The sequence below is a fragment of the Pantherophis guttatus genome, chromosome 1, assembly GCF_059756535.1.
Source record: "Pantherophis guttatus breed Tessera chromosome 1, ASM5975653v1, whole genome shotgun sequence".
NCBI classification, from domain to species: Eukaryota; Metazoa; Chordata; class Lepidosauria; order Squamata; family Colubridae; genus Pantherophis; species Pantherophis guttatus.
In genome coordinates, this window is record NC_142063.1 from 169,966,213 (window position 1) to 169,991,789 (window position 25,577).

The window sequence follows — 25,577 nt, forward strand, 5'->3', positions numbered from 1 at the left end:
ATAGTGCAAAGAGGAGAGCTTACTAGTATTTAAGTAGGATCTCTCCATTCTGCATAATTATAAAGATAATCCTTGAGTAATCTATAAAATAATAAAGGCGGGATACTAAATAATAAAACAAGGATCTATAATTACTCTATGTATGTCTAGCCCGCTGTCCCACTACACAAAATATTTATTGGGAAAAAAAATGTTTTCTTGCTTTGTAGCTGATCAGCTGTAGGACACCACTTCAGCCAGAAGGTTCACTCCCAGCTATGCCACTCAGGGCTGAATAAACTAAGCAAATGTGAATAGGGCGGCGTCCGTAGGGCGCTGCTCCTCCGTGCTCCTCCCTCCGTGCTCATTCAGATCCTAAGATCTAAGACATTCGAATAGTTGTTCATTTCCTCTCGTCTTCCATTCTGGGAAAATAGGAAGGCTAGAACACCAACGCCCCTCCCGCAAGAAAAAGTTCCTGCGAACTCTGAAGCGCTGGGGGGTGGGGAGGGGAGTGGGGGGGGAGAAAAAAATGCCAGGAAGGAAGATGGCTACCGGCGCTTCTGATGACACCATCTCCCTGCGCCTGCAAAGGGGGTGGGCGGGTGTGGTGAGGAGAAAAGCGGGCGGGGCAGCCAAGGAAGCGCTGGAATGTGGGCGGGACGGCGAAGCGGGCGATGTGGCTTCCTATTTGCCAGCAGCCGCAGCAGCCGACTCCTCCGTCGGGGCTGAATCGGACCGTGGCAGGCGAAGCCCCCCTCCGGGGAATCTCCTCCCGAGGTCCCCGGTAAGTTACTTCGGGGGCTCGCCGAGGAGGCTGTCCGGAGTGATGGGGACGGGGAGGCAAAGCTCGGAAATGGGTCCCGGAGGCTGGGAGGGTCGAGGAACCGGGAAGGAGGGAAGCTCGCTCTTGATGCTGCACCGCAGGGTTGGCGGTGGGGCTCGCCTGGGCGGGGAGGAGCCGAGGGCTCGGAGCGAGAAGGGAACACGAAGGAGAGGAAAATCATCGCCGAGCCCGGAGTACAACTTGCCAGGGCAAATGAAAAAAGCGGTGGCGAGGGTGGGTTGGGTCGAGAGGAGGCATTTTTAGTAGAAGAGGAAAAAAAGAAACCCGGAGGGTAAACATTGGAAACCGGAACGCTAGATTGGCTTTCCGATTATTTACTTTTGGAAGAGTGTAAGGAATTACACTTGCGTCTACAGCAGGAGGGTATCCCGTTTTCAGTCAGTGGACCATCTCATTTTTCTTCATCAATGTTTGAAGCTTGAAGGGGAGACCCATTCTTTGAAGTTTAGTATTCAGCATTAAAAGAAAAGCATTAGACACACGGTGTGGAAGTACTGAGCCTTCCGTGGGAAAAAAAGATCGTTGCAAGGTGTTTTTGATTTGCATCTTTCCTGAAAGAAATAAAGCAAGTCAACATTCATATAATTTAATTAGGATAGCAGTTTGAGTGATTGAAATTGGGCTTATGTTTCCAAATGCAGGAATTTTTTTTTTTTATTGACAGTCTCTTTTTTTTTTTTGGCAGGTGTCCCATCATGTTGTTTGCCTTATTGGAGAATTAAAAAGACATCTTCTGTTACTGCTAACAACTACTAAGTCTCAGGATATCACAACTGAAAAGATGCTGAGGACCTAAAATTAAATGGGATTATACTGACATTTAATCAAGCCACAAGAACATTCCTTGGAGTCTCTTGGAGTCATGGTTCTTATAATATAGAGTGGAAGAATTTTCCTTTATTTTTTTTGCATATTCTGTATCCATCAACAAGCTTAATTTTATTTGGAAGAGGACAGATTTTCCAAAGTGCCATTAATGAAAAGGAAAGGGCAAATTGTCACATTTAATTATTTAAACTGTGCGGTGGCATTAGAGATTAATTCTGTTCCTCTTTGATTGAGTCCATGAACTGAAGCCAATAGTTTAAACTGAAACGGAGAATGTTTGGATCCTGATTAGAGGATACTTCCCAACCAAATAAGAGGGAGTGTAGGATGGCATCCAGGGAGAGGCTTTATGAACTTTGGATGCTCTACTGTAATAAGGTAACTCTTTTTTAAAAAAGTTGTACATTAGTTGCAGTTGCTTTCTAAATGCTGAATAGCTAAGACTACAATAGAGATGCTGCATAATATAGTGATAAAATATTTTTCAGAATGTATTTTCAGTATCATGAATTAGCCGCCAATAATTAAGTTCTGTTGCACAGATTATATTGGTTTCTGTTCATTCAGGTTGTAAAGGTTGTTTCTGTTCATTCAGGTTGTGAATGTAATAAATATGCAGGCCATAAGCATCATGCTTGCCATAGGCCTTGTATTAGCAATTTCTTGTAGATGCATTGGCAAACTTAGACATGTATTTTCACAAATAATTCTTAGGCTTGTGTAAATTTGATGGGTGATGTTGAAAAAGATTTAAACTGAAGAAATAGCTGCCTACTAACAAAATGATATATGAACATCAATATAATTTTATGCACCATCATCTCTTTCTAGAAATTATCCTTAGTTTTGTTATGTAGTACATTTCTTGTATCTTCCTTGACTTTAGTTTTGTAATCATTACGATTTCTTCAACAGCTTTATTGTACAGAACGTATGATATTTGTGTGCTCATTATTATGTAGCAAAAAGAAAGCTGCAGAAATGCTTCTCTGAGCAAAGATGTATTGTTGAATTTTTAGTTTTTGGCAAGCTTTTCAAATATAAATACCCTGTTGTTTGACAAAGCTTATGAGCAGGTACTTAATAACATAATGTTTAAAAAAGTCTGATACTGAACTAGAGTTTAAAGTAGGGGTAATTTCTAACTTTTTTCCCCTAAGAATTCTAATCATTTCTGTTTTCATGTGGTACATTATTTTTACATATAAATATTTCCTGATAATAACTTACTGGCTATCAAATAGGAAAGTTTAATTAAATAGATATTTTATCCTTTTTAAAGATAGCTGTTTTATGGAAAAAGTATCTGAAAAAGTTTATCTGGGATCTAAACATGGTAACAGTGAGATTATCTGCTCTGTGATGGGAGAAGAATAGCCCATTGCAGACGACAACCTTGAGGGATTACTAAATTTCATAGCTAAAACTCAGGATGGATAACTTCATGATCAATGCTCAGAGTCACCTGAACTGTAAGATGGGTGGCAACTAAATTTGATAAATAAACAAGGTGGTAATTCCGGTGACAAAAAGCATCCAGTTTTTTTCAGAAATTGCTTCTTTTGAGATGCAGCAAAATATTGTGTGGTTATCCTATCTGCTTTTACAAAGCTAGTTACAATGATTATGTATGTGGTATATAGTCATCCAAGAGAATGACAATGAACTGTAGCCTTTTAATGCAAGAATGGACATGAGCCAGTTCAATCTTACTGTATCTTTGTACGTTGCAATATGTTCTAAGATTATTTTGAGATATCAGAAAGCCAATTACTCTCTATCTACTATTACTGACTTCACATATTGATGTGGAAGCAATGTGTACATTTGCTCATTGTAGCTTATTAGCTTGGTTTAAGGTTTAGTATATCTAATTCAATTTTCATGGTTTATTCAGTTAATGATAGCTTTGCAATGATGCATGGCATTCTTTGGTTCCTTTTCCACTTAGTACTGGCATCTCCCTATATGATTATTAATTGAATTTTAGTTTCAAATAATAGTTAAATTCATAACTATTGCTGACAAGTATTGCCAAGTCAGCTCTGAATTTTCTTATTGGAATGGTCTCTTGTTTTGGATCTACAAGTTATATTGGATCTCAAATATTAGTTGAGTTTCACACTTTCTAACAATGCAAGGAATGATGTGAGAGCAGTTGCTTGAGGAAGGCTAAGTAAGTACAAAGCTGATATTGATATGTTTATGGCATTAGAGAAACAATTGTATGAGTTTTTGTCATAAATAGTAGAAATACATCTGTTTTTAATATCAAAGCCTAATATAAAATGCTTTCAAATCACATGACTATCTTCCCCATCATGATAAACCAGCATTCTGAAGAATTCAGGCTTGCATGAATTTCTGTTGCCAGCAGGTATCGATTGAACGAATCAGAGCTCTTTCTGTTGGTTATTTACTGTGATATGTAAACTTAAGTTCCCAGTTTGTCTCTCAGATAAGCTAGGAATTGGAAGCCAAGAACAAATCTTGAATTTCTGTCTCTCAGCCAGTAACATGTTGAAATAAATCAATGATAGAGCTTTAATGGTTTGTTCCACTGCCCTCATTGGTAGGAGAATCCAGATAGGTATACCAGTACAGCTTGATGAACAGCATCTATAACTGGAGAAATCTGGCTTACCATGACATGCTGTTCCATGGATTGTATAATAACTAAGTTAATAATGGCTGCTAGATCTCAGTTGCAGACTGTTAGATGGCAACAAAGAGATACAGAAAAATATAGCACTTTGGTCCTGTTTTGTAGTCATGCAGAGTTTTATAGCCTAAAGCTATGGGCTGTGAATCTAAGACTGATAGATTTATTTTAAATACCGTAAACCATGAAACCAAACAAAAATTTTAAGTAGCCAAATCAATATAAAGGCTCTTTCCTAGTGCTAGAATTACCATGTCCCACAGACTAAATACCACTATATAGCAGTTAAAATTTGAGAGGTTTTCAAAATCTGTCTCCACATTTTTTCAACTTAAATTATTAGAACGTTGACCAGAGTGCATTTTGGATTTCTGTAGAAAATTTGAATATATTTCCTCTTTTTATATCAAATTGGTAATTTGGCATATTACATGAATACTTGTTCCTTTTTAAGACGTTTCTTTAAATATCTTCCTATAATATCTTCCTATTAAAAAAGTAGTTGAAGAAAAAAATTGGTCTGTCAAGAAAATACCCTGCAGAAAAGACAGGAGGAAAAAAAAATCTTTTAAGGGTTGGCAGAAGTTCCTCTAGCCCATTATATTTTCCTATTGGCAACTTCAGAAGTCTTCTACTTCTTCAATTCAGTCATTGTTGTGCCAAAAAAACCAGTATTGAGAACTTGCTTATTAAATAAAGCCGGCTGATTGATGGAAGTGGTTGTGAGCAGATCCTGAGAATGGCAATGAGAAAAGTTAAGTGACAGGACTGTTTTGTTGTAAATCTGATTAGTAAATATAAACTTCAAGGATAAAATGCTTTCAAATCAGATGAAGATCTTCCCCTTCATGATAAACAGCATGATAAACCGCTTTACGATTATATAGTTGTATAAATGTTCTTTTTTACTCTACCTATAAATATATAACAGTGTTCGTTGATTTCATTTCTTTTATGTAGTTTTAATGTTTGTTAATTTTTATTTGTAAAATTTCGTGTTCTTGAAACCAGGATGTTTGTGTTTGAATGTAAATCAAATCTCAGGTTCTTATTTTGTACCCAAGTACACCAGTAGGATGTTTGCTTTCTATTGCTGAGAGCCTCATTTAGTTCTCCATGTGAGCTAGTGAAGTGATTGGATTTATGTATTTGGAAAAACCATATGACAGCTGTGTGATAATTTTAGAAGGCAAATTTTTTTCCTTGGAAATGCTTTAATGAAATCTATACTAGGTAAAGGGTTGTTTTTCAGAAAACATTTAAAAGACTGATATATTACAACATGTTAAAACATTTTTAGAATTTAAAATTTCAAAACACTTTCCTTGAAAGTATTTAAAGAATACTTTAAATAAATAGATCTCTCTCCTTAAAAGCTATTGAATCAGCAATTTTAATGTCCTGAAACGTTCCCAGAGTAATTTAAAAGCCTTTTTAGGCATAGGTCAATAGACCCCTGTTGTGCTACAAATACTTTTGTCAGTGAAATTGTGGTTAGAGCTTTGGAATGGAAGCAAATAAGGTTCTTTGGCAAAGAAATTACTAGATATAATTCATCCTAATTGCATTTTAGGTCAGTGTATCTGGCAGAGAAGGGAGAGAACATTTCTTTGGGAAAGACATGGGTACTGCTGAATACCATGTGTGTAGAGCCATTGGCACAATCTGCTGCACATCATAAAACATTTTTTACCAAAAATTTCATAAACCAATCTCATCTTTAACTGCATTTTATTTTATTTTTTGCAGTATTTAGTGTCATTTCTTTCTGTTGTATCTAATCCTTTTGCAAGGGCAGGATGGGGAGAAGGAAATGGGTTCTATTTTAATCTGAAATTAAAACTACGTAGTCTAGTCATTGGGAATTACTCTGAAATTTATGATGGATTTGAAGCCTTAACTGTTGTAGAAAGTGGAGTGTGTTATTTATTTTGATTCCAGTATTGACCTTGTCACAACCATATGTCAAATTTCTATAATTGATCATCCATTCATCCTTATAATTCTGCTAAAATGAAATATTTGCTTCTCCCAATAGTCAGAAAAGCTATTTTTTCAGTACTTTGGAATTATTCTTATTGTAAAGCTAGCTCTAGTGATGGCAATTACTTGACAATTTGGCTTGATTTCCTAGGGCTTGGCTATGTAAATGCTTTTTCATTGATTGATAAGATGAATGTATCTGTCTTTGTTTTATGAAACTTGTTATGAAAAACTAGAAAATATTTTCCTCTGTAAAGATTAATGTTTAGTGGAAACCTATTATGTTGAAGTTTGAATGATTTTTTTCTCATATTTTGGGTGTCCTCTTACTCAGAAAAAAAGAGTTTTATATTTGAGCATCAGAATTGTAGATTATAAATAAAATATTTTAAAAATGGTAAACGTTCTACTTAGAATCATGTACTGTATATACTTCTGAATTAATACTATTATACGACTCCCTTAAATATATTATAGTACTATTAAAAGCCAATAAATTTGGATGAAACCAAATTTGTGGTTTTTGTTGTAACCAAACAATGGTTACAAAAAATCAGGATTGAACTAAGTGGGGAGTACCCAACAGATGAAGAATTCTTAATTACTAAAGTATTATTTGGCATTCTGTCTGCACAAATATATAGGAACATTATCAGATAAGTCAAGTGTTTTCACATTTTTTTTCTTAGTTATACAATCCATAGCTTTCATTATAACAAGGGACAGTAAGGGACAATCCATGTGTTACACAAATCCAGAAAGCTGATTTTTCAACAAATGTGATAAACTGAGAGCCATCTGTTGCTTGATCAGTTCTTCTTAACATGATGTCTAAAAAGGGATTCTACCATTGTCTGCCTGGAGAAAGCTGGAGCTCAAAACTAAAAAATAATTATTATTTTTTCTTTGTAATATTCCATGTTTGCACATTAGGCTAAGTTTTGAATTCTGATAGGTGTGTTTTCACAAAATAATTCTGCTTGCTTAGTTTATGAATATTTTTTTGGTCAGGGTTCCAAAACACCCCCAGCGGAGAAAAAAAACCCTCCAAGGCTAGAAGTTCCTCAAAGTTATACTTTATTAGAGATGTCATATTGACACATCTGGGAAAACCCAAATCTGAAAGCTTCCAGGTTTTCCTCACCCAAAAGAAAGTCCAAGTCCCTTCTCCTGCACCCACATGTCCATCACATGGTCCAATCAATGCACTGTCCCAATTGGAGATGCTTCCCAGTCACGCCACTCCATGTGCAGGCCGAATGTCCTTGACTCTCAGAAAAAGTAATGTTGTTATGGCTAGATATCTCCACCACTCCACCACTCCATACAATCCCCCCTCCCAATTTCCCACAGCACTAAATGTGGCAGCCTGAAGATCCAAAGAAAGAGATGGCCTCCAGGGCTGACATTTTTCTTGTTTTACAGTACTATATAGGTAACTTATATCTGCTTCTGGTTATCTTTTCCAAGGCATATTGCTAGATTAATGAATTATAACTGGGATGCAGAGCTCTCATTTTAATCAGGTTGAGGTCTCAGGCATTGTGACACTAATTTGACTCAGACACTGTGTATGATTAGTAATAATAGTTTGCTCAGTGCAATAGCTGGGCTCATACAATATGCTCAAAATAACACAAATGACATTAAGTATTAGCATGGGAATGAGTAGCACTAAACCTCTGCCTGATTTTTTTAAAAAAATAATTTCTCTTTTCATTTATTCTTTTTCATATATGCTTAATCATATACTGTATGTCTTATGGGCATGAGGTATAAATATGGTCTCAAGTGGCCAGATAAGAATTGCATGAAACCAAGTTTCAGCATCGTTCCAATAAACGTTACTACCCTGTTTCCCCGAAAATAAGACATCCCCTGAGGATAATCCCAATCGGGCTTTTGAGCACATGCACTAAAATAAGCCCCCCCTGAAAATAAGCCCTCCCTGAAAATATTTAAATGCATGCGCAGCTGGTCCCCGCCATTTCCTCTGTTTTCCTCCATGCATCCCAAAATAATAAGACGTCCCTGAAAATAAGGCCAAGCACTTATTTAGGGATTCAAAAAAATATAAGACAGGGTCTTATTTTCGGGGAAACACGGTATATCAAACACCAAATAAATGTTTTATAAATTTTTGTAAGATCAGTATTGTGTGATTATATATAGAGAGATCAATCTATATAGACTGCTTTCTCTCCATTATAAGGGGATTCATAGATGACATACAGTTAGTTTCACCTTGCTGTCCATGACTGGCAGTGAGCAGATTCTGATCAACAGCAAAATCAGTGAGCAGTTTGGACAGCCCCTATATGCTCTATATTGCGACCAACCAACATAGCATATAAAAAAATTAAAATTTCCAGAACCTTTCAATCAGCTAGGTGGCATGAGAGGGATAACATTTGATTGATTTGGTCAGATGGCACTGATAACTCCGTATGGAAAGGCATGCAGCTGGAGAGGGAAAGAAGTTTCCTATGGATTTACTTTTGTCCCATTTAATGTACCTTTTGCTAGGGTGTCATAGAGTCTCTTATGCAGTGTGTGTAGTTTAGCAGAGGCAGAGTTACACACCACCATGATGCCATGTCTCAAAGCACTATTTGTTATATCAGTGTGTTGGAAGAAATGTCCATCTGGGTTCAGTTTCCAATGGAAAGAAAGACACTGGAAACACGGAGGCTGCTTGGAAAGATGGTTTAATGGTGGACAGGACCACATGGTTTGAGGTCTTGGGCAAAAAGAGCACATGGGTGAGAGGGAGAGATTTATACCCTCTGTTGGGCTTTGAACTTGTTTCCTGTTCCTGTGGCAAGAAATGAATCCTGATTGGTTGTCAGACTCCCATGCTTGGTTGAATCTTGCTGGGTGATGTAATCTCCCCAGGTGCCATGTGGTGAGATGGGTAGAGGGCTAATCCTATTATGTTCTGAGGATTAATGTCTTTTGTGTTGTAGATAAGATTTATTTTTTATTTATTTATTTTATATTGGATTTCTATACCGCCCTTCTCCCTGAGGACTCAGGGCGGTGTACAGCCAGATTAAAAAACATGCAGAACAAATATTAAAAACAATTAAAAGATATATAAATTTGGCCCAATTAAAACTCATTTACCAATTAAAAACGTTTAAAACATTTAAAAACAGTTAAAAATTTCATCTTAAGCCAGCCCGGCTTGTTTAAATAAATGGGTTTTAAGGGCGCGACGGAAGGCACTGAGGTCTTGGATTCTCCTTATCTCTGGGGGGAGCTGATTCCAGAGGGTAGGTGCCCCCACAGAGAAGGCTCTCCCCCTGGGGGTCACCAGCCTACATTGTCTGGCTGATGGCACCCCGAGGAGGCCCTCTCTGTGGGAGCGCACGGGTCGATGGGAGGTCGTTGGTAGCAGCAGGCGGTCTCGAAGATAGCTAGGCCCTATGCCATGGAGCGCTTTAAAGGTGATAACCAACACCTTGAAGCGCACCCGGAAGACAACTGGGAGCCAGTGCAGCTTGCGCAGGAGCGGTGTTACATGGGAGCGCCATGCTGCTCCCGTCACTACCCGCGCTGCTGCGTTCTGGACCAGCTGGAGCCTCCGGGTGCTCCTCAAGGGGAGCCCCATGTAGAGAGCGTTGCAATAGTCAAGGCGAGAGGTGACGAGGGCGTGAGTGACTGTGCACAGGGAATCCCGATCAAGAAAGGGCCGCAACTGGCGAATCAGGCGAACCTGACAAAAGGTCCCCCTGGTTACAGCCGTCAGATGTTCCTCCAAGGACAGCTGCATATCCAGGAGGACTCCCAGATTGCGAGCCCTCTCTGTGGGGGCCAATGACTCGCCCCCAATAGTCAGTGATGGAGTCAACTGACTATATCGGGATGCCGGGAGCCACAGCCACTCAGTCTTGGAAGGGTTGAGCTTGAGCCTGTTCCTCCCCATCCAGACCCGTACAGCCTCCAGGCACTGGGACATCACTTCAAGGGCATCGTTGGGGTGGCCTGGGGTGGAGATGTACAGCTGGGTGTCATCAGCGTACTGGTGGTATCTCACCCCAAAGCCACGGATGATCTCACCCAGCGGCTTCACATAAATGTTGAACAGAAGAGGCGAGAGGACCGATCCCTGCGGCACTCCACAAATGAGAGGCCTCGAGGTCGACCTCTGCCCCCCTGCCAACACAAACTGCGACCGGTCGGAGAGAAAGGAGGAGAACCACCGCAACACGGTGCCTCCCACCCCCAACTCTTCCAGCCGGTGCAGCATGATACCATGGTCGATGGTATCAAAAGCCGCTGAGAGGTCTAACAGGACCAGAACAGAGGAACAACCCCTGTCCCGAGCCCTCCAGAGATCATCAACCAACGCAACCAATGCCGTTTCTGTGCTGTGCCCAGACCTGAAACCCGACTGGAACGGATCTAGATAAGATGTTTCCTCCAGGAATTGCCCAAGATGGCCCAGCCTTTTGTCTTATAAATAATCAAAGTATTTGCTGGGGGCAGGGAGCTGGGTGTGAGTTTCTGTCTTAAGATTTCTATTTCTCTTTTAGGGGAAATATTCTGCCTTTTTAATATTTCCTAGAATATTTCATGTTCCTAGGAGAGGGGTGGGTGCTAACATCCTACAAGTGCATACATTTAATATATACCCCATTATAAGCCTTGCCATTTTTTTTTATAGCGGTCAAGTGTCTGTCATCAAGTAGTCTGTGGTTCTGGTAATGGATTTCTTGTAGAGCAACCGCAACAGTCAACCGATTGTTTAGGAATTGTTCCTCCCACCAAAATTCCTTCAGAAAGTGAAAGATATGCTCAGTCATGTCATCCACAATCCTTCTCACCCATCTGCTATAGCAAAAAGAGCTGTCCAAAGGTAGAAGAGGTAAGAGGAAGATGCAGGGATTCAGATGCAGATGATTGGAAAAGTCTGTCCTTGTAATGGAATCCTCAGAATAATTGAACCCAGCTGATGCTTCACTTCACTTGATGCTCAGCATTCTTTCTTAGGAATTCTATAAACATTAAATCACTTCAACATTCTTTTGTTGTTGTTTGATGATCTTTGTCAGGCATGGCTATGAGAGCTCTCACGACAACGACATGTATTCATCGCCATGAAAATTTAATGTATAACAGTTGGCCTTGCACAACTAATTGATTAGGTTTTTTTTCTCCTTTGGTTCAGTCATGTCTGATTCTTCAAGAGTGCCTGGAAAGTCAATCAGTTTTCTTGGCAAAGTTATTCTAAAGTGTCTATGGAGATTGTCAATCATCCGGGTCATGGTTGTCCCAAAGGTGCTTTTTCCAAAAGGCAACTGGACTTTCTTGGTTCTTTCTTTGAAAAGGTTTTGCTTCTCATCCAATAAGCTTCTTCAGGTGGGGAATGAAAGGATTTATATTCTTTGCAGTCATCTGGTCATTAGCAGTCTGAGGGTTAGCTCTCTTGAGAATTGTTGAGGCCACTCTGGGGTTTATCTGTATTCTCAGGGTCACCTGAATCAGAGTGTAAATGGGTTCTTGGGACTGCTGAAACAACTGCATTGTAAACAGGAAATAGGTGGTGTCTTATCCCTCCTCCAATTTTAATATAGATGTCCTCTTTGACTCCTCTTTCAAACCAGTGGTTCTCTCTATCCAGAATATGAACTTTGCTGTTTTCAAAAGAGTGAGCTTTGTCTTTCAGATGCAGATGAACTGCTGAATCCTGTCCTCATGAGTTTGTTCTGTGTTGTGCCATGTGTTTGTGTAGTGGTTGTTTTGGTCTGCACGTGTCTTACTGCAGTGCATTGCATATACCACATTGCTCTGTTTGGGTCTGGGTATTTGTATTCCTGGGCTTAAAGTGTGCATGTATGTTGTATTGGTTAAAAATCCATTATTTAAAAGTGCCATTGCCTCCTGCCTAGGACTAGTGAAATGATTGGCCTAAGGTCACCCAACTGGCTCTGTGCCTAAGCCAGGACTAGGCCTCATGGTCTCCCGGTTTATACAAAATAATACATTGAGGATGGGGAAAATCGTACTTAAGAAGTTATAAGTTTAAATTAAAATGCTTCAGGATAACTGAGAGTTTTTTTAAAAAGATAATCTAAAGTGAAATTATACATACTTAGATACTTAGATAAATATAGATACTTAGTCAGGATAAAGTTAAGTACTTTTCTAAGTAAATAAATACAAAATATCTTTGAAGATATGTTTTAAAGTTTCCATTAGCTGTAAACTAATTCTTCTGTAATAGCATAAGAGCTACTGCTTCTTGGAAGGTAAAATTGCTTCATATTGCTTTTGGCAAATTGTACAATCTAATTGTCCCTCATCCTAATCTCGGGAGCCACTTGCTAGTGATACTTTCATGAGGCTGTAATTTTTGTATAGATAGCTCAAAGGGGGGGGGGAGACCCTTAAAAACATGGATAGTTGTTTTTGAGAAGAGAGAGACCAAGTTGCCTTAGACTCAAGTTAGTATGAAATTACAGAAATAATATCTGTATGAACTATAAGAAATCTACACTTGACTATAGAAAACAAACTTTATTTCTCTTGGTAGAGAAAGTAGATTCAGTATATTGGATGTAAACTACATCTATTGCACATAATTATCTATAAGCAGAAACAAATGAGGTCTAATTCATAATTAATTTTTCCTCTTTCAATGAATGGGGCCTATGCTGAGTAGGAATTGATTAAAGAGAGTTAATCCTCTCTTAAAGAGAGTTGATCCTTTCTTTATCTCTGGAGAAGCCTATACCAGCCTAATACTTTAGTGTCTCATACTAAAATACATTTCTTTAGAAAGCTTTAGAACAATTTAATTGGATTGAAATGTCTGGGAAAGTATTTTTTTACTTCTTCATTATATAATATCTGAGAACTGAGTTGGAACTTAAACTTGATTCTCCTCTGCTGTTGCTAATCACATAGGTTCAAATGAAACATGAGAATTTAATGTGGGGATTATCAAAGATGGAAACTTCGTATTGGATCAGCCTTTTACATGCAGAATCAAGAACTACATGGAATGTAACTCTGTCCAATGTATTGGAATAGGATTACAGTTCCAATGCATGAAATATATAAAGTTTTGAATAAACAAACACTGACATTTGAAACAGTGATTAGAAATTATTATCTACTATTTTAAAACTTGGCTAGAATATGATTAGTGACTAATGTAATGATTGGTGGAGTTATGATGCAAAATGGTTTATTTCTGATTTGAGAAGTGACAGATCTTTCCTCTTAGAGAGTGGAATGTTGTACTGAAAATAGCCACCGGCTGATCCAGTTTTTGTTTATAGCAGCCAGCACTTCCTCATAGGAAAATAAACTGTGCTGAACTTTGCTCCTCAAGTTGTATCATCAAGTCTGGTTGAAGCTCAATAGATATTATGGGTGATTCTTTTGGGAAATATAGGTCTTAAAAGCTAGTTAAAATAACTGCTGGTCTTCTCCATCCTTCTGTGGTATGGCAAGGAGATGAATTACTTTATCTGGCAGATTTCACAAGATCATCCAAATTAATGACAGGAATCAGTTTTTTAAAGCGTCAGACAAATTAAAGGCAGGAATTTGTATTTCTACCATAGTAGAGGAGAGAAGAGAGAGCCATTAGGACAACTTTGGGATTTGGCTTTGGGTAACCAAAAATCTTGGTTAGCATGGCATATTGTTAATGCAAAATAAATCTCTTGCTAAGGCCATTGAAGGCACCTTTTTTTTATACTTAACTTTTGCTTTCTAAAAAGTCAGAATCTGATGGGAAACAAATTGTCTAGAGATCATTAATTGTATTGCAAATATCTCTTGTACATTTTTTCCTTTTCAAGTCAAAATAAAACTAGGAGTTGTGGTCTCCTGTTTTGGGTAATCTCCAGATATAGCTAGTTGCCTTTATCTCTGAAATCCAAAAAGACAGTTGCTGAAGAAGTAAGTTGGATATAAGTAAGACCGAGACTCCATTAAAATCTCCCAGAAGAATCTATGCCTCATATGGGACATGACATGATTGGCTTGAATTGCTTGAGGAGAGTGTTGAGTGAGTTGTCAGTCTAGAGTTTTGTCTGTTTAGTGCTAGCAAATCATACAAATATATTAAGAGCAGTAGATATCAGGCAATAGAAGATGCTTCTTATGTATATATTCTCCTAGGAAATTTTATATTCAAAATTAGTTTCACTGTCACAAAATGGTTGCTTAGTGACAAGTCACTTCAATAAATTGCAGAACAGAGAACAAAGAAGCAGATTGGTTTGCTCATATCTTACCTTTGGTCTTCCCTTAACTCACTTGCTGGCAATCCTCCAGGCTACCCAAGACAACAATATAAAAATTGTAAGGAAGTGTTTTTATATTTTCATTTTTGTTCTGTTCAAGTATTTTACATTTTACGCATATTAGTACTTTGTGGTAAAGCTCTTCTAGGATTTTATTTCTGGCTAAAGGCGTGTGGAAATGCTTTAAATAAATTGTATGTAGTTAGAATTGTGGGCTAAGGTTGTTTTTAAAAGCAACTAGATAAATTCATGATCATAACATGTGATAGAAACCACAACCATATTTCACAAATCATGATGCCATCATCCAAACCACATGGATTATGCATCTTGCTATTTGTAGTTTGTTATCGTGACACAAACTATATACCCTACATAATTCATATCATTTGTGCAATAAAGTCATGATGGGTGTGACACAGCTTGTCTCACCAGCATCCATGTTCATGGGCTATGCATTTGTCTCCTTATAATTAAATATATACAGGAAACCAGTGAACTTAATGTTGGAATAACCAACATTGTCTTGGTTTCTTGCTGTGTATGTGTGCTAAAAAATTCATTTGGGCACCATCGATCAAAAAATGATGAACGACAGATGCTTTCGGTTTGATTTAGTAGGATAACTTTTTTCTAGTATTTCTAAGATTGTTTCAAGTATTAGAAAAAACTCTTGAAAACCAGAACATTGAAAAGACATTCTGACTCCAGAGACAAGCTTCTATAAGACTATTCCAAAGGCAAAGCTAGATTTTAAAAGTCCATTTAAAATAACCTCATACAAATACAGGTAGTCCTTGATTTACAATGGTTCATTTAGTGACTATTTGAAGTTACAATGGCACGGAAAAAAGTGACTTATGATCATTTTTCACACTTTTTTTTTTTTTAATTTGATTTATATGCCGCCCTTCTCCGGAGACTCAGGGCAGCTTACAATGTGCTCAGCAATATCCTTCATCCTTTTTGTATATTTATACAAAGTCAGCTTATTGCCCCCACAACTGGGTCCTCAATTTACCTACCTTAGAAAGGATGGAAGGTTGAGTCAACCTTAAGCCTTGGCGAGATTCGAACCTGCAGTAAATGCAGGCAGCTGGTCTTAATAACCAGCTTAATAACAGGGTGCCTTAGACCACTGTACTACCAAGGCTCTCTTAAAACCATTGCAGCATCCCCATGGTCACATGGTCAAAATTTGCCCGCTTGGCAAGTGACTCATATTTATGATGGTTGCGACGTTGGGGGTTCATGTGATTCCCTTTTGTGACTCAAAAGTGCTTTTTCAAAAGGCAACTGGACTTTTTCCTTGAGGAAGAAGAACAAACTTCATCTGATGAAGTTTCTTGGATAAGAAACAAAACATTTTTTTTCTTCCTCAAGGAAAAAAGTCCAGTTTCCTTTTGAAAAAGCATGTTTGAGACAACTATGACCTGGATGACTGAGAATCTCTGCAGACATCCCCTTTTGGGACCTTCTGACAAGCAAAGTCAATGGGAAAGCCAGATTCACTTAACAATTGTGTTGACTTAACATGATTAAGTGTTGCCAACAACTGTGGCAAGAAAGGTCGTATAAAATGGGGTTAAACCCATTTAACAAATGTCTTACTTAGCAACAGAAATTTTGTGCTCCATTGTGGTCATAAGTCAAGGACTATCAATATACTTTTTCTTTAGATACGATAAGCCTACTTTTGAAAAGTTATTTTTGCTGATCTATGATCATAATAAAGACCTGATTGATGGATTAGTCATTGACAAAATGAGACTCTCTGGTGACACTCCCTGGGCGGGCCCTGACATTAGGCAAAGAAAAAATGCTTAACTCAGTTGGCTGTGACCATTGATGCAGCTGTGTTTGCCAGAGAGTATGCTCTACACTCCCTAAATTACAGTAGTTGTCTCTTCTGATGTGGTAGGGGTTGATTTACTTGGCCTGCCACTCTGTTTCTTTACAAGGAAAGAGGAAGTGTTTGGTCTTTCAGTTCAGTAGCAAAATGGCTTATCCCTAGAGCAGTTCAGTAGCAAAATGGCTTATCCCTTATCAAACTCGCAGTGTCACGGTGGCATCACGTGACGTATCGGGACTTCCCCCCTCTTTGTTAAACTGGGCGTGGGCGTGGCCAGCACGAGACGCATCTGGCCCACAGGCTGTGAGTTTGACAGCCCTGCCCTAGAGTCTCCCATAAACTATTTTTACTGAGTTTTCCTTGTTTCTTGACTTCCAGTATTCAACCTTTGTGGAGTTTCTAAAAACTAGCAAGAGTTTTACAACTATCAAAGATGCAGTTAAATCAGTAGCAGTACTAATGTCTGCCTAATGGCTCTCTTCCCTTTCTACCTGGCATTGCTTGTGTCATAAAACCAACAGTTATAATTAATACAAAACTAAACAAAGACCACTTGTACTAGTAGGTCATTTTGGGGGCATTGAAATAGGAGCCCCAATCATCTTGCCTGCAACTTATTTTGTATAGGAATTTGTGTGGGCAGCCTAGAGGCTATTCTGTTCAGCTAATAAATGAAGCCCTGCATGGAAGTCTTAGAAATGTATGTATGTATTCCATTTATATACCCACCTATCTCACATTCTTAACTTATTTATTTGTCCATTTGTTAGATTTATACACTATTTTTCTCCAAGGAGTTCAAGGTAGTATAGATGGAACTCCCTCCTACAATGTTTCCCCACAGCAACTCCACAACCTGTGTTCTTCTGTGTTGCTAATTCTACAGTAACATATACCACAAGTTGATTACATCTCTTTTATTTAAATTTCTGGGGCACTATCTGTTAAGATGAGTTTATTTCTTTGTATTAAAATTAAAATAAAAATAGCAATAGCACTTAGCAATAGCACTTAGACTTATATACCGCTTCGTAGTGCTTTACAGCCCTCTTTAAGTGGTTTACAGAGTCAGCATATTGCCTCCCACAATCTGGGTCCTCATTTTACCCACCTCGGAAGGATGGAAGGCTGAGTCAACCTTGAGCCTGCTGAGATTTGATCTGCCAAACTGCTGGCAGCCGGTGATCAGAAGTAACCTGAAGTACTGCACTCTAACCACTGCTACCACGGCTCATAAAATAAAAATAAAATAATTTATGTGTAAGCTTTACTAATAGTTGCTAATAGGATAGTTATTATGGGAATAATATTAGTTGTTATGGGATAGTTTTGTGTTGTTGATTTATTGATTGTACTTTTATTAGTCAATGACTGAAATAAAAGTCTGTCTGTCTTTAGCAACTTCCTTGAGGGGGTGGCAGGTTGAATGGAAAAAAATCCTCCACTCAGGATGAGAACTGGAATCTGAGTCTCCTTGGTATTAGTCAACTGAGCGTCCTACCTTTAAGGTAATTTAAACAATAAAAACATACAGAGCGTTTCACATTATATCTGTGGAAAACTATATTTACAGTAAGTAATAAAATACAGAAAGGATTTACAGGTGGCTTCCCTCTCTATTTATGCTCATCAAATTCCTTCCTGTTTTTAGCTGTCCATACGTGCCCCAGAGACATATCTGAAGCAGTTGTTTCTGAATGTGCTTTTGAGACACCAATTGTAGTTTGCTCAAACTTTAATTTAGTTTAAAGATAAAGGTGAACTGTGGTTTCCTTGAGTCCTCAGCCTTTGAATTACCTCTTTCTTGGCTCAAAGGGAAGACTGAGCAATATGATTTCATGCTACCATGGTTTAATTTGTTGTTGGAAAGTTGAGCTGTATTTCTCTTTTAAACATGATTGTTGTATTGATTCACTTATTATTTGAGGGATTTTGTTTTTATTTTACTCACATGCACTGTTTTTTGTATGATGCTATTATATTTTGGGATTGTAATTGAATTGTTTTAATTTGTGTTTTACTTGTCTTTGACTGTTGTAAAGTATGATGGCGATGATTATATGTTTTTAAATTTATCTGACTACTAGCTGTACTGAATTAGGAGGTTTTACTTCTATAAAAGGTGATATACCTTGATTATAGGTGGCACTAGTAAATCTGTTTAAAACCCTGCATATTGAATAATTCTAAGAAAAGCCTCAAGGAAAAAAAAATCTACCTATCAATTGATTGTTGAAATATTTTGAAATGATTGATAATTTTTATACACGTGTTCAGTCTAGTTTGTTTCTGTTTTACCTAAACAAGGTCTTTTAGCATTATATTTTGCTAAGTTTGCTTGAAGTTAACCAAACATTTCTACTTGTCATGCTTGTCATTGCTTCTTCAACATTAATTTGTTGATAATGGTAACCAGAAGATTTAATGACGAAGACTTGCATTTTAGGTTGTAAATTTATTGGGGCATCTATCATTTTGCGTTTTATAAAGTACCCTTTTATACAGATGGCACTATATAAATAGATGTGGGTGTGTTCTGCCTGAATGAAAAAACCCTGTAGTAGTAAAATATGCCAATTATTCCCTGCCTTCTGGTAAATTAGAAGTAAATAGATTGTTGCAAAAACTGCACTTATTCATTGCCTTTTAATAGAGAATGGAACAATTAAAAAGGCTGTCTTGCCTACTTTTTTTTCCTTCTGTTCGCTTGTGTCTGGAGCTGCTTGGACAAGTCCCTGCAAGCTTTTCTTGGCAAGCTTTTTCAGAAATGGTTTGCAATTGTCTGTTTTTGCTAAGGCTAAGTGAGAGTGACTGACCCAAAGTCATTGGCATTGTGCCTAAAGTAGACTAGAACTCAGTCCCTGATTTCTAGGTTGATTCAGCCCTCCATCCTTCTGAGGATGGTAACATGAGGACCCAGATAGTTGGGGACAATATGCTGACTCTAAACTGCTTAGAGAGTGTTTCAAAGCACTATGAAGTGGTATATGAGTCTAAGTGCTACTGCTATTGTTATTGCTATTGCTATTCTAGCTTGATGTCTTAATCAGTAGCCCAAACTGGCTTTCTCCTGACTGCTTACCGTGATGTTAAAATAATTCAATGCCCTTTTGACTGGAGCAACATAAATAACTTTGGAGCTACATAATAAAGAATAGAACAACTAAACCTCCTAGCTGTTTCCTTTAAATGGAGAGGTTTGTGATGTCAAAACCAAGAAAACTTATAGCAAAAAAAGACAGCAGCTTAATCACTTGCATCATTGGCTTTTCTTGTGAGAGGACATTGTAATGTAGGCAACTTTCTAGCTCTCTGAGTTGGCATGTTCGTTATTGCGTTTGGATATATACTGATTTGTCATCGGGAAAGACACAAATGTTTTAAAAATATCACAAGAGTCTAGTAATGGATGCCTATTTACTCTGGAACTGAGTCACCCTCCTAGTCTGATTTTTCAAGATATATTTTTGCCTTGGAATGAAGCTTTAATGGCTTCTCATGTTCCTGATTTTGGGAGACAGTCTTTATTTCCATGGATACTGAAAGTGTGTCCACTTTTTACCACTAGTTAAATTCCCCAACAGGAAAAAAAAATAACTGTGTTACCATGTTTAAGGAATTTTCCTAATTCATGTTGTAAGATGTTTAGATGCTGGGCCAAGGTGTGCAGAAGAAGGATTTTATAGCAAGTGACTCTCAGAAGCTCTCTAGAAAAGATAAATTTGGTTGTATTTACAAAATATATCTGATATTGAAAGTTGGAATTGCAAAATCTATATTGATTTTTGTGAACTGCTTATCCAATTAATTGCAATAATAAGCAGAAGAAAATTATTGTAGAGAAGAAACCCAATGGTTTAAGAATGTGCTGTTATTTTTTCCACTGCGCTGCTCCTCCAATCCATGGACGGTAGCTTCTCCTTAGTTGCTAGGCAGAACTGAGTGCTGATCTCCTTCCTTCAAACTAGCCACGCCCACGCTGTCCAATCAGCCTCCAGTCTTTCTCACTCAGTTGCTGTGAGAACTGCTATTTCTGAGTGCTCTACAGTTTAAATTACCTTCCTTAATTCCCTGGTTTTTTTATTTTTGTCTCCTTCCTCTTTCTTGGTTTCCTTTATTATTGGATTGCATTGCTGAGGCTGCTGGGGCGAGTGCGAGCTTGGGGCTTCAGGCCGCTGTCCCGCTGTCTGGATTAGATTAGCAGCCTTCCGGATCCGACCCGGCTGGGCGGATCCGTGTGGAACTGTCCCTGCAAGCCTTTGGAGCTGGCATAGTTTCTGAAGCTAACGGAGCGCGCGCGAGCTTGGGGCTCCAAGCCGCGGTCATTGCCAGCTGATTTGCGCTAGCAGCTTTCCGGATCCGACCCAGCCGGGCGGATCCGCGAGGTCTTACAGTTCGTCATCGGACAGCTTCGGAGCGGTAGGACTGGCTGCTAGACGGCCCTAGGACGTTTGCAGCTCCTTTCTTGTTGTCTGGGGGCACGGAGCGAACAGCTGTGAGGCGCTTCGCGCGCCATTAACTGAGTTGGACTTTCCCGCCAGAGCGATCTTTGGAGTGACGGCCGCCATTTTAGATCAGCGAACGGCGGCCATTTTCTGGGTGAGTCCACAGTAATTGACTCCGGTGCGGCCTTGCTGGTATTGCCGCTGTCAGAAAATCTGTTTACTCGGCGGGTTTGAGCTCAGCGGCTTCTGAGCCTTTGACCCACTTTCTAGAGGCAAATTTGAAGACGGGCGGCCCTTTCATCCTCGCCCTTCATCCGCCCTGTGTTGAGGCCTTTCTGCCCTATAGTTGAGCCCAGCGTCTTCTGGGCCTATTCTGGGCAACGTAAAAGGACACATTTCCCTTGCGGAGCTTTGGTTTCCTGAAAGGACATTGTTAATTAGTCATCAATTAAAGTACCTTTGTGACTTATTTGTAGTTGACCACTACAATGGCGGATATACCATTGTCTTCAGATTCTGAATTGGACTACGTTCCTCCGCAGCCTCAACAACAGGCTAGGACAAAGAAAGCCAAAACAAAACAACGTAAACACCAGGTCTCTCAGGCTGGACCTAATAAAGTGGAACAGCGCAGACATCAGGCCTTAGAAAAACAATTTGAGAGAGCCCAGCAGCAATTGGCAAGTCAGGGACTGTCCCCAGCTGCAGAGGATGGGACTGGTCTCTCCAGAGACTCTCATTCGAGGTCTTCCTCGGGCGGGAAGGGTGTCACATGCTCCTTCCAATCTTCGCCATTCTAAGGGCGTTTCTATGTCACTGCCAGATGTGTCCAGCCAAATTGCCCCCGAAGGGTTGTCGGCTCAAAGGCGCATGCCCGAAGCGACCTTTACACCGACGGCTGCCGGTCTTCGACCAGAGCTCCCGGACAATCCTGTTAACTTTCAGGCAGCCTTATCGGATGCGCTAGCCAAGATACTGGCAGCCGGTATACAACAGGGGGCGGTGGGGACCAATTTTCCCTCCCTTGACCCTCCGGTTCCTGCTCGAGCCGAACCCAGACCTTCGCATCTCACGACTCACCAGACTGACGAGGGTTCTTCTGATGAATTCGAATCAGGCGAGATTCGTCCTGAGGATGTGGAATTTTCGGAGGATGAAGGCCTTCCACCAGATAAGCCTGTTTTCACTAGTCTCTTCCGTCCTTCCGTCTTTAAATCACTTCTCCATAAAGCCAAGATTACCACAAAGTTTGGCATTTCGGAGGTTCAGTCGGATAGTGCTTCTCAATCATCATCAACTCCACATGATGCTCTCTTTCATGTATCAAAATCGGATCAGGAGGTCATCCCTTGTCCTCCGTTATTCTCAAATGTCATCAATTCCGCCTTCGGCCAGCCGGGCTCCTTATCCTCACCCAGTGGCATAGACAAACGGCTGTATGCTTCCGCGAAAGAACTGGAAGATGCGCTGGCCCTGCCTTCCATTGATCCTCCGGTGGCCAGCCTGTCCACTTCTTCCTTGCTGACCTCAGACATCGTAGATGGTCTCAAAGCGGAGGACCGTAAAATGGAGCTCGGATTTCGAAAAGCGCACCAAGCTGCGGCTTGGGCAATAAAGGCTGCCACAGCAACATCCTTTTTTAACCGCGCCGCTTTAATCTGGCTCAGACAACTACAGGAAAGATTACCGCCTGATGATACACGGCTACATCAGGACATTAATAAGTTAGTGGCCGCAACGGAGTATTCGGCCGATGCATCTCTCACAGCGGCGAAATTCGCCTCCAGATCCATGGCATCATCTGTGACAAATCGGCGTTTGTTTTGGCTCCGTAATTGGAGGGCGGATGCCAGGGCCAAATGGAAGTTGGCGTCGGCCCCCTACTCAGCTCCATCTCTCTTTGGGGCCGCGCTGGAACCAATATTGGTTGAGGACAAGGACAAACGCAAAGTCCTCCCGTCCTCCTTTCATAGAACTGAGAGGAGATACACACCCTATTCTCAGCGTCAGCCCTTTCGGGCCTACTCAGGGTCAGGCGGACCCTATTTATCGAGGCCATATTTCCAGTCTTCAGACAGGATCGCAGACAGACAACAGTTCCGAGACCGGTCCAGGGGCCAGGGCCAGTCAAAACGCCCCTTCCGAGGTTCCAGCTACCGCCCAGCTCGCAGGGGCAAGTGACGCCCCCCAGCCAGGTCCTATTGGGGGTCGACTCCAGCACTTCCACCCCCAGTGGGACCTCTCGACAACGGACGTGTGGATCCGTCATACGATTCAACAAGGTCTTCACATCGAATTCTGCTCCATCCCGCCCAACAGATTCCACGTCTGTCCTGTTCCCCGGTCTTCCCCGGCACCCGTTCCAAGACCTTGATGATGGAGTCCGAGAGACTGCTAGCCTGGGCGGAACTCCACACGGCGTCTCTGGTGGCAGACCACATTTCGGGACAGTCCAACGTGGTTGCAGATTGGCTCAGCCGGAGGAACATCGATCCAGCGGAGTGGAGCCTGAACCAAACCGTCTTCGAGCAGCTGACACACAAGTTTGGCCAGCCTCAGGTGGACATGTTTGCCACTCCCGAGAACGCCCAACTACCCCGCTTCTACTCACGCTACCCAAGCGCAAGATCAGAAGGCAGCGATGCGCTACGTTGCCCGTGGCCCACCGGACTTCTTTATGCCTTTCCCCCGATTCCCTTGATCCCTCGCTTGATTCGGAAACTGATCCGAGAGGGTGCAGAGTTGTTGCTGATAGCCCCGCTGTGGCCTCGGAGACCCTGGTACACGGACCTTCTAGAACTTTCCATTGTTCCACCTTGGACGTTACCTGTCAGGACGGACTTGCTAACTCGGGGTTGTCGTCCACCCAGATCCGCATTGGCTACGATTAACTGCCTGGCGTTTGAGCGCCTCCAGTTACAAAAGGACAGACTATCCGTTGGGGTCATCTCTGTGATTCAATCAGCCAGGCACCCCTCTACGACACGGATTTACGAGGCTTCATGGCGTGCCTTCTTGGTGTCTAGCGCACCATGTGGACCCGACCTCTCCGGATATCCCTGAGGTTTTGGACTTCTTACATGACGGTCTTACCAAAGGTCTTGCCCCAGCGACGTTGAGACGCCAGGTGGCGGCTCTGTCCACTGTCATCACCTGTGAACGGCATCGCTCACTTTCGCTAAATCCCAAAATTCGGGCGTTTTTGCACGGTGCCACTAACATCTCCCCACCGGTGGTACATAGGTACCCGTCATGGGATCTGCCATTAGTTCTTAACGCTTTGACTTCTACACCGTTTGAGCCTTTAGCATCTGTATCTCTGAAATTTCTGACCTTTAAGGTCGCTTTTTTCCTAGCAATTACGTCCGCTCGGCGAGTGTCGGAACTCACTGCTCTGTCCATACGCAAAGAACTCTGTACCTTTCACAGTGACAGGGTTGTGCTGAGGTTAGATCCAGCGTTTGTACCAAAGGTTAATTCTCTGTTCCACAGAACCCAAGAGGTGATACTACCAAATTTTTGTCCGAATCCTCGTCATCCATCAGAGACTCTATGGCACACTTTGGACATTCGTCGGGCACTTCGTCGCTATATCAGGCGTACAGAATCCTTCAGACAAACCGAAGCATTGTTTGTTTCCTTTCACCCTTCATCAATGGGTCGGAAAGTATCGACAGCCACATTAGCTCGCTGGATCAAGGCCTGCATAGCGACCGCCTACGAGGTTCAGGACCGACCTCGTCCTCCGCACATTTATGCTCATTCTACCAGGAGTGCAGCCGCCACGGCGGCTTGGGCCACACAGGCTTCAGTTCTGGATATTTGCTGTGCGGCTTCATGGGCTTCCTCTTCGTCGTTCATTCGACATTATAAAATCGATTCATATGCTTCTGCCGAAGCTTCCTTTGGTCGCAGGGTTTTACAACAGGTGGCCACTGCCCAAGACTCTGAGAGCAGACAGCCCCCTCCCTGAGCAATGAACTTGGGTACATCCCGTCCATGGATTGGAGGAGCAGCGCAGTGGAAAAAGGACGTTGTCTCACCTGAACGTCCATTTTCGATGCGCTGCGACTCCAATCCATACCCACCCTTGGGCTTTCTGCTAGATTTGGACTTGTTACAGTTGTGTTCATTTTTCTGGTTCGGAGTTCCTGCGCCTTCGTGAGGAAAGACTGGAGGCTGATTGGACAGCGTGGGCGTGGCTAGTTTGAAGGAAGGAGATCAGCACTCAGTTCTGCCTAGCAACTAAGGAGAAGCTACCGTCCATGGATTGGAGTCGCAGCGCATCGAAAATGGACGTTCAGGTGAGACAACGTCCTTTTTTTATAAACTAGTTGTGTAATGCCTTGATAAGCATGATCCAATATTGAAGGATATCTTAAACCTATAGTTACTTAATCTTACTTGATTTAGATTTCACACTACAAGGTTTGATCATAATTTATTAGGCAAACTGCAGTTCGCTCTTCACACTAGTCACTGATTTAGTGTAGACTGCAGAAGCTAAGTTTGTATAACATATAAAGCCAGATTGAAACACATCACATTGTTGCTGGATTTGTTTTATGAAGCAGACCAGTGAATCAAATCATTGATCCATCTCACTCAGTATGTTGCTGGCTGTAGCTCTCTGATATCCAAGTCTTTTCCAATTAATTTTCTGTAAACTGCTTTAAGGGATAGGTATAAAACCTGTGTCTTTTTAATGTACACATCC

At 40.8% G+C, this 25,577-nt stretch overlaps 1 protein-coding gene across 3 annotated transcripts in view; it reads left to right on the forward strand.

Annotated features, from left to right (window-relative positions):
- Positions 1 to 603: 603 nt before the first annotated feature.
- NBEAL1 (neurobeachin like 1) overlaps positions 604 to 25,577 on the forward strand; it is a 116,208-nt gene continuing 91,234 nt past the window's right edge. For 2 of the 3 annotated variants that reach the window (XM_087885142.1, XM_087885140.1), the window contains exons 1-2: positions 628 to 766; positions 1,512 to 2,032. In XM_087885142.1, the coding sequence (XP_087741268.1) occupies positions 1,982 to 2,032 (51 nt within the window). In that variant the 5' untranslated portion in view covers positions 628 to 766; positions 1,512 to 1,981. Of the gene's footprint in view, positions 767 to 1,511; positions 2,033 to 25,577 lie in introns of all 3 variants that reach the window. The other variant, XM_087885143.1, reaches the window with a different exon arrangement.